The sequence below is a fragment of the Sycon ciliatum genome, chromosome 2 (assembly GCF_964019385.1).
Source record: "Sycon ciliatum chromosome 2, ocSycCili1.1, whole genome shotgun sequence".
NCBI classification, from domain to species: Eukaryota; Metazoa; Porifera; class Calcarea; order Leucosolenida; family Sycettidae; genus Sycon; species Sycon ciliatum.
Window position 1 is genome coordinate 6,943,853 of NC_088644.1, and position 9,376 is coordinate 6,953,228.

Consider the following 9,376-nt stretch of genomic DNA (forward strand, 5'->3'; position numbering starts at 1 on the left):
GACTTGACATAGCCAAGGTTTGAAAATTTTCAAAAAAGACCATTTTTCTTACGTGGTGCAGTGACAAACAGCCCCGCGCTCAAGGGGTTTAAATTTGCTAGAATGGTGTGCCCCACACTGCCTACTCTTGAACAAGGCAATGTAATAAAATTAAAAAATGTCAACTTGGCTACGACTTACTGTGACTTTGTAGTGATGCTGCACTTGCAGTTTGGTGACAATCAGCGATGTCATACCCTGGCAGAATAGAAACACATAGTGCACAGCGATGTTATACCCTGGCAGAATAGAAACACACAGTGCACAGCAGCTCGATAGAAAGATATTTCTTGGAGACAAAACCTGCAATGGGAGCTGTGCATACTCTTCTCGTCATGTGGGGGAAAAGTCCCCATATTTCTTGGAGGCAAAACCTGCAATGGGGGAGCTGTGCATAGTCTTCTCGCCAATTTTGATCACGTGGGGGGAAAGTCCCCTACACAGGTACAGGTACAAGTGCAGTAGAGCTAACTGTGTCTGCCAAGTATAGGGCCAGCTGCATATCCAAAGACAAGTGATGCCCCTTTTTAGGCATGGTTACACCCAGGGACGCTATCACCTTCGCACTTCAAAAGAGTTTGACATATGAATGTTTTGTCCTGCAAGGCATGGAAAAGACCTGCTGCCCAGCCACATACATGTACCGACCTTGTGGCTCTTGCTTGCATGGTACACTGATGGAGTTCTCTTAGCTGTGACTGCATCGCTAAGTACGAGGCAGTGAGGCAGTTGCAGTGCAAAATGGAGAAGGCTTCAACTGAGCTAGTACTAGTAGCTATACTTCAAGTCAAGCGACGTCAGTCAGACCTGTGCTTCAAGGAAGCAGCTTTGATCAGGTTGCCTTGCATGACGGCTCCTGAAAGGAAACACTAAGCAACCGATCAGCTGACTACTTACTGCGCTGGTTGTAAACGTCCTGCTCTCAGTCACATCACACGTAACACACTGAAGGTGAACCGTGAAGCCAGTGATGGCGGGCAGTGCCGTGACATGCGGACGTTTCCGGTGTTGCCACGAGACTCGCACTGCAGTGGAGTTGACCGGTTCTGTTCGCAGGTTACGCACCGGCAATGGCAAGCCTGTTGCAAACATGTAAACGTGCACGCACGCGCGCCGCACGCGCGCACACCCACATGCACACACGCGCGCACACATGCACACACACACGTGCACGCACGCACACACACACACACACACAGAACATCTGTATAGTTGTACACAACATGTACATCGGCAACGAACGTTTCAACAGATATAGAGAACGTGTACTTCACACTCTTGATAAAAAGCACTTCACATCTCTTTCTTCATTTGTTTGAGGGAAAGATGCAAAAGGGAAAAGTCCAAGAAAAATCGACTGTCACCAACAGGACTCGAACCAGGGACCCACTCGCCTGAGGAGTGAGAGACATGTCTTTCTTCGTTTCATTTCTGGCTCTTTCCACACGATGAGAAGGCAGTGGCAGTTCATGTAAGCTGCATCTGGGCTATTATCCTTGAGGGTGGTGGCGCTCCCACGGATGCGGGAAATTCAGTCGAACCGAGACTCGGGCAAACCGTGAATTTTTCGTTAACTATTAGTCACTGCTTTTTTTCTAGTCAGAGACAAGAAGGCAATTATCAAAACATACATAACCAATTGACAACAAATGGACACCCGCCCCGGGATCACGTTGACAAAACATTTTTCTCCAGAATTCAGTGACTACTTCTGGTAGCTGTTAAGAGAATGAACGAAGCAGAGCATGGTAGCAGGAGATAAACTACTATAGGGATCAGAGCAGAAGCAAAGCGGGAGCGAGTGAAACGGTGCAAAGAACAGCACGTGGCGGTGGCCTTGCTCCTCTTTGCAGTGTATCCCTGTGATTGTGAATACAGAGCGTGCTGTTCTTCGTGCCATTTTGCTAGCTCACACCTTGCTGCTGCTTTGCCACCTGCAGTACCTTCATAGTCTGCTACCGTGAGCTTCTCCACTTCTCTTTATCCGACTACCAGAAGTACTGAGTCACTGATGAATTCTGGAGTAAATGCTTGGTTGTGGATTGGTTACAGTGTGTCTTCGTTATTTGTTATTTGTTTTGTTAATAGTAAGCTGTTGACCTTCATACGCCATATCAGAATACAAAATGCATGCAATTGAGTGTTACTATTACTTATTAGGTTGTTTCCCTCCACAGTCCCGTTACTTTATCACAAAATGCCAGTCACATGTACTAGTAGTTAGTATCGGTACTTACGACATATCTGGTACCGCTTCTGTTGCTGGCAAAATTTTGGCCGGCAGTCCAGACTAGCGCAGGCTGCAGGGTCGTTGTGAAAATTGCAGAACAATGACAGAAAGTACAGCACAGGCATCAGGTTAGTCCGTTTTTAACGGTGGCTCTCATTGTTGCTGCTACCAGGCACGGGGTGTCAAGACATATACTGCTTCGTCTTGTGACAATTTGACTCCGGATTGCTCTTTAATAACAGCAATATTAATCTGTCATACTCCAAGAAAATTCCAAAAAAATCCCAAGGCCTTGTCAGTGATGAACCAGATATTATTCGCAATACACACACAGGAGAACACGAGAAATGTGAAAACCCTTAGGCAATAGAAATATGAATGATTAGAGAGAGTTATAGTTTCACACAAAATTATCCTCAGGCAACATTTCTCGATCAGGGCACTAGCCAAGACTGTCTCCGTTACAAGCGTGTCCTTCAGACGTTTGGTGTTCAGGAGTACAAATTTGTACTCCAGGGTGCAGTCACCTTGAGCAACACAGCTTATGGAGCTTGAGTGCGGTATTACAAAGGATGCTTTCAGCTGTGGCTGCAGCAACTATGGCTTCAAGTACCCAGAAGCATGCAATGCAGAAAATGGTGGCAGACATCACCACACCGTGGCATAAACCATACCAGTACAGATATTTCTGCACCCCAAGTGAAATAATAACATTACTAATGGTACGTTACATGACTAGGTTCGCCGCAAGACGCTACTCACATGGAATTGTGAACGACACAGCCGTCGTCTTGGTAACTGCACCAAACGATTTTATCTGAGCGCACAGATGCAGTCAGACGACAGACGACAGGGGACAAAATGTTGATAATAGTGATACCAAGATGGCAAGATCAGACGCAGGAGTGTAAGTAGGAGCACATGCGCGACAGGGGGGGGGGGGGGGGGTGCTGATTACACATCGGCAGTCCTACATCATATGCAATGAAAGCTATTGCCTCGCCTCAGTTTCTACAACTGACGCTCTTCATAATTATGTTGCTTTTTGACTGGTGCACAAGCTTTGGTGTGAAAATTGACAGATTATTGGCAGAACTAAGTCCATATCAAGTCAAGCTACTCCTTAGGTTGATAGCATTATTGTTTGTACCTGATAACGGCCAAGAGGCGCAACATTGTTACTTGAAGTAGACAAATAAGTTGTTCAGATTTGAATCCTCTATTTATTTATTCCACTTCGACAGCATAGTTATGGTTGAACTGAAAGGGGGAGAGGGTACTGCAAAACGGCAAATTTTAGCGACGGTGATATTTTAGCGACTTCAGCGAAAGGAGTGTTTTCGCCAAAGTTTTGCCGCGCCAATCGAAAATGTGCACGTACAGTACAGTACAGTCATTCTTTAAAGTCTCAAACTCGGATCGCTAAAACATTTCATATTGAATTGGTCCAGATTCAGAAAACGCTAAATTTTTTACCCGCTAAAATTAGCCGTTCTACAGAGTTACTTAAAAGCCAACCACGTCTGGAATCACAAGGTTTTGGAGTGGATGTTTCCACCCGGCCTGTATTCTGGTATGAATCAGTGTGAATACAGTACAAAGACACACATCAGCTCCTACAGCCAGGCAGTACCTCTACTAGTCGTTTTACGTCCACCATTGTGGAGTAGGCAGGATAAAGACAGCCATTCAGCCAGCGCTGCTTCTGACTAATGCTTCTGATGTCTGCCTCGGTTGCAGAGGATCGAGCGTGAAGAGAATGAACCCCCTGAACATAATATTATTACATACATACACACACACACACACACACACGTGCACAAACAAGTGCACACACACATGGGAGAACATACCGTATCAGCACGTCTTTCTTGAGCCAGGGCAAAGAGGAACCTGTTGGTGCGCTGGAATATACATGTTGCACTGCACCAGCCTGCTGTTGTTCCAGCCATGTGTTCGCTGCCTTTCGTAGGTGCAGGGCATGGGCTGACAGATATGGAATGCTCAGGTGCTAGGCTATTCCGTCAGCTATATATTTATAGCAGTGCTTCAATACATGTATATCGGACCAAAACCTGGCAAGCCTAATAGATAGCCGGGATCCGTGACAAGCTATGCCCTCACATGAATTGAGCTTGGATTGTGGCCACAACACGCACCATGTGAGCAATGCACATGTTGCGTTTCCTACAGCCAAGACTCCCTTATGCATCCCACCTCTGTAATGTGACCATGAAAGGTCCAGCTGGTGGGACGTTCTCACGCTACTCGACGGTATAGTCTACACTGCTTCCAAGCTGGGTAAGTAGGCAGTCTGCTGTAGATTCATATGCGGCTTACCGTCGGAACACGGAAACATGAACAACGGCCATAGCCTCCATAGGCTGGTATCTTGATGGCAATGAGGTAGCCGGCATGCGATGTATCTGGAGAGAGAGAGAGAGAGAGAGAGAGAGAGAGAGAGAGAGAGAGAGAGAGAGAGAGAGAGAGAGAGAGAGAGAGAGAGAGAGAGAGAGAAAAGAGAGAGGGAGAGAAAAGAGAGAGGGAGAGAAAAGAGAGAGGGAGAGAAAAGAGGGAGATAGATAGATAGATAGATAGATAGATAGAGAGAGAGAGAGAGAGAGAGAGAGTGAGAGAGGGGGGGGGGGGGAAGAGAGTGGATGAGCAACAAAAGGGCATGCACATATTGAAAGAGAACAATGAGCGAGGAAAGGCCTACCAAGCGCAGTACATGCAGCATGACCGTATGCACCAGTCAGTAACTTGCACTGAATACAAAACCTACCCTCGTCTGCAATGTCCCTTGCCCAGCTAGACCAGTTTAACGAGACACCAAGCTCGCCGCCAACAGGATAAAAATCTACGGTGGGAGCATGCTTGTCATCATCGACTTCTTCCGACGGCGACAGCCATTTCAAATCCAAATCTCGCCCCGTGCACCAAGGAGCTGAGAGAATGGAGAACAATCACGAACAAGTGAATGAGATACAAACCATGAACAAGTGTCAGCGTCGTTACATCACATGTTCACCATCATACGTAGTGTTTTAAAATAGACGACACTTTTACGATCTGTGGGAGCACCGGATGAACTTCGGAAGCCCAATAACCTGATCTTCCCAGGGGACCGAGAGCTATCTGTAAGAGAAATTATACACACACGCCTGCATACATTTACAAACATGGCCGTGCCCCGACTGACTGAGCCCGTAAAACAGGACAGGGAAGCGGATCAGTCACACAGCAGCAAAACAGACTTCCATCAGGATTATTACGTCAATTAGTGCCGGATGATGAGCAATGAATTCAGGCAACAGGAATGGCTAGTGGACTTAGTGGGAAACTAGCAGATGGGCCAATGGAAACCAACTCAGGACCTGTCACTATGTAATGGCCCTGATAATAGAGAAAGAAGATAAACAAGACGCCTGAACCAAGTGTTTCATGATTACTGGCAACCGCCACAGAATCACCCAGTGTGTGACACAGACACAGATACACAATGGTGTGTGACACACAGATACACAATGGTGTGTGACACACAGATACACATCCCAGGAGAGCACACATACACTCTACAAATGCTGCAATACTGTACAGCGCGCGATCCCTGGTCTAGCGTTTCACCCCAATCCCGGCCTCAGGCTCAGGCGGACCGTCATTCAAGGATCGTCTTCACGAAGCTCAGCCTATCTAGCCAGCACAGCGACGCCTAACTTCCCCAAAGACTAAGGTCTTTCTTCCGCTTACTGAGTGTACGGACGCTTGGTGGCTTCACACTGACCGATTCAATAGTGAGCAACTTGGCCACCTGGATTGGACACGAAACGAGAGAACAAAGGTCATTGACTTACTAGTACGCTGATTTCCTCAAAGGGCAACCAAGACTTATCACTCATTTCAAAATGTATTCTGCAGCAAGCCGGAGAACATAATAATCGTTACAGTCTCGATCGTGGGAGCTGTGAAGTAACATACGGCGGTATGGCGACATTCCACTATTACGAGTTTAGCCACAAACAAGACAACACGCTACGTGTAATTCGTAGTGGTGTCCACATTGCGCTCACGGTAAATCCTCGCACACTTCGATTCTTGACTACCTTTTTCCTGGAATGTGTCTCCCAGCACTACGGCAGCAGTAACAAACGTTTCTGTTCGTCACAAGCTCAAGGCTGTTACCTTCTTTCAAGTAATCAGATATTCATGATTATTGCAGCGGAGAACTTTCGTTCTTTCGATGACGAAGTTCCTGCGTTCCATTAGCGGACGTGTGAGAGCAGGGGCGGCACAGTAGATCTACTCTGATAGCGTTGTACAGGAGTTGAAGACAGAGTTCCAAGTGACCAACCCGAAAGTGCGCCGGGCGTGCACAGATATGCGACGAACTCTGGAACGTGAGATACCGCATTACCGGTAGTAATTGTCTGTCATCACTAGTGTACTGTCTGTGTTCACATAATCATTCATTCCGAAGTCTGTGCGCTCTATCGACCAACTGTTTGAGTGACGACGTTTGCCTTCGACGATCGATGCAAGGAGCTCCTGTGTTCGTTTGCCGGGTTCAACTGGGACTGCACTGAAGCATTGACGCTGTCTTTGGAGTTCGTCATTCTGCCACACCAAATGCCTGTCGGGCAAACTATTTTGGCTTGAAAACAAAGAGAATGCAAAAGGGGGGCAACGCAGCTGCTCGCACAAGTAGATCCTTTGAATGAGTCTGGAAGATGCCTTTTCTGAGATGCAGCACGAATAGGTCTACTTCTGACTTTCCAGCACTTGCGACAGCAAGTCAACAGCGGAGGCTCGGCTAATGGTATGCGAACATAGACTGTCAGTGTTGTTATCATAATAATATGCAGTGGCCGCAAAGAAACACATACCGGTACAGGCGAGATCTACAGACCAGACTAGATAATAGTCATGTCGGCGGTTGAGCTGGGCTTGGTGGAATATCGAATCTGACCTCGCCGCATCGGTGTGAATCCGGCTCCGTGGGATTCTTGGGACTGGAGTCGCACTCATAGCATCTGACACTATAGTACTAGACATGGAGAGGCTGGATTTCACCAAGTATCACTGCTGTAGTACACTAGTGCCAGTACACTTGGCGTGGAAGTGTACACTAGTGCCAGTGTACACTTCCACGCCAAGTCTCCCACGTGATCTTCTTCGTGAACTACACCGTACACGCACTGCACAGACAGTCCACTGACTCAGTCTGTTGCCACATCGTTACCTGGTTACTGACTTTTGCGAGTCCAGCAAACAAGAAAGGACCGACTCTGCGGTTCCTAGCCATCATGGTATCAACCTAAACAAATTTCAAGGGCACTCAAGCAGCTGAAACCCCTCTATGCCAGACGATGGTAACCTTTTCTATTAGCAAGAAATACCGTAATGCCTACTACTAATGGGCCAATCACTATCCAGAATTATTGACTTGAATCAGATACAGTATTTGGAGCAATGATTACGATTGTTGTCATGATGCGCACAAGAACTCAACAGCCCAGTGCGTGATATTGACTGCTTGTAGTCACCTGGCCAGCAGCATGGCACTAAAGAAACTGATATTCTGGCACGCCGTGAGCAAGGTGTCACTCCTGTGCCTGTGGACTGGACCGACAGTGGACGAGCTCACGCAGAGCGAGTCTCAGAAACCGCACTGTCCCTGACAATGATGGCAAGGATGACTGCGAGTAAGATCTACGAGGGGGTGAGAGGGTCTCAGCTAAGAAGAAGCAGCAGACGAACGGCAGACATGTACATTCCTATTCCGTTGCGAGTCGCGACCAGTGAGTAGAACACGGTCGGGGAGCAGTGACAATGCAGTAACGAGCGCCAAACAATGTTCCAGCATCGCTGCAGCCAGTTACACCTGCGTGCTGACATCGTCGCAACCAGTTGCCTGGTCACACTTGCATGCGAGAGCATTGTGGTGTGCGGGGGACTTAGGTTCAGGAGCGCGCATGCACGCACACCTACATTTAAATACAAGACAGAACAAGATTTTGGCACACCAAATGGCTCTCACACCGCGCACTTGAACAGATGGGGAAAGGCAAGACCTTCAGGCAAGACCTGCACACACATTCTACGGCTCTTCCTCGACACGGTTCTGAAACTAGTCCCGAGTCGAGATTATCAAAACACATCATTCTACGGTTTTTGGCTACTTTTTGCTTAACCCTGAGTCGAGGTAATCAAACACATTCGGTCAGAATAGCACGAGCCTACGAATAGGGAATTGAAATACAAAGTGAACGCACGAGCTGACACTTACCAACAGCAGACAGCATATGCACGCGCGGGTGAAGATACTACAGTCCATGATACACGTCGGAGAGAAGACCTTCATGCAAGGCGACGTCTTCAGCAGGACAGTGGAACATACACTAGAAACGACCGAGCTGGGGACCCCAACGCTACTGGAAGCTCTGACCGGAGCACACGTGTGGCACACGGAGCTTTCATTCATGAGCTTGGAATGTCTCGTTCAATAAAGCCTAGAGAAAGAAAAGTACAGTCGCATCACACAAAGCGTAAGAACACGAGTTCGTCTCATCGTCTATGTTTTGGGAATGTTGAACACCACAACTTCACAAGTGTCTTCAACTGTACCTTGGAAGTTCCTGGTGAAACTGTGGGGAATGAAAGCCTGCTTGACCCTTTTATGCCCTCTGGAATGTACACTTTGACATGGTTGGGACTAGATTCACGCCCTGTATCCGCCTTTGCAGCTGCGGCGTCGTAATTAGACCGTGGCTAGCGGAGCGGCCTACCTGCGATCGTCGAAGCCTGCTGAAGTTAGTGTTCCATGCCTGTAGTGCCAACGATCCGTCTGCTGATTGCAGAGGCAATCCCACATTGCAGGATCTAGGAACGAAGACTCATACATGCACGTACATAATTGTAAACCTCTTGTGCTACTGGCACGTGCCACACCACTCCGTGATAAGGTGCACTGTCCTAGACGGAATTCTCGGCACTGTTTGCAACCATGACTTGCACAGGCCATACGGGCGACTACGGGTAGACAATTTCATTACGGTTCTCGGACCTATCCCATCCATATTGCATTACATACACTGCACAGTGTCTCCC

General features: G+C 47.7%; 1 protein-coding gene across 1 annotated transcript in view; it reads right to left on the minus strand.

The window, feature by feature from the left end:
- LOC135808450 (uncharacterized) overlaps window positions 1-8,970 on the minus strand; it is a 12,146-nt gene extending 3,176 nt beyond the window's left edge. Inside the window, exons 1-10 of the mRNA XM_065321641.1 lie at window positions 8,894-8,970; window positions 8,556-8,778; window positions 6,020-6,080; window positions 5,055-5,216; window positions 4,610-4,695; window positions 3,903-4,037; window positions 3,032-3,086; window positions 2,277-2,339; window positions 937-1,118; window positions 181-237 (exon numbers count right to left, since the gene is read on the minus strand). Coding sequence (XP_065177713.1) covers window positions 181-237; window positions 937-1,118; window positions 2,277-2,339; window positions 3,032-3,086; window positions 3,903-4,037; window positions 4,610-4,695; window positions 5,055-5,216; window positions 6,020-6,080; window positions 8,556-8,750 — 996 coding nt within the window. The 5' untranslated portion in view covers window positions 8,751-8,778; window positions 8,894-8,970. The remainder of the gene's footprint in view (window positions 1-180; window positions 238-936; window positions 1,119-2,276; window positions 2,340-3,031; window positions 3,087-3,902; window positions 4,038-4,609; window positions 4,696-5,054; window positions 5,217-6,019; window positions 6,081-8,555; window positions 8,779-8,893) is intronic.
- Window positions 8,971-9,376: the final 406 nt, after the last annotated feature.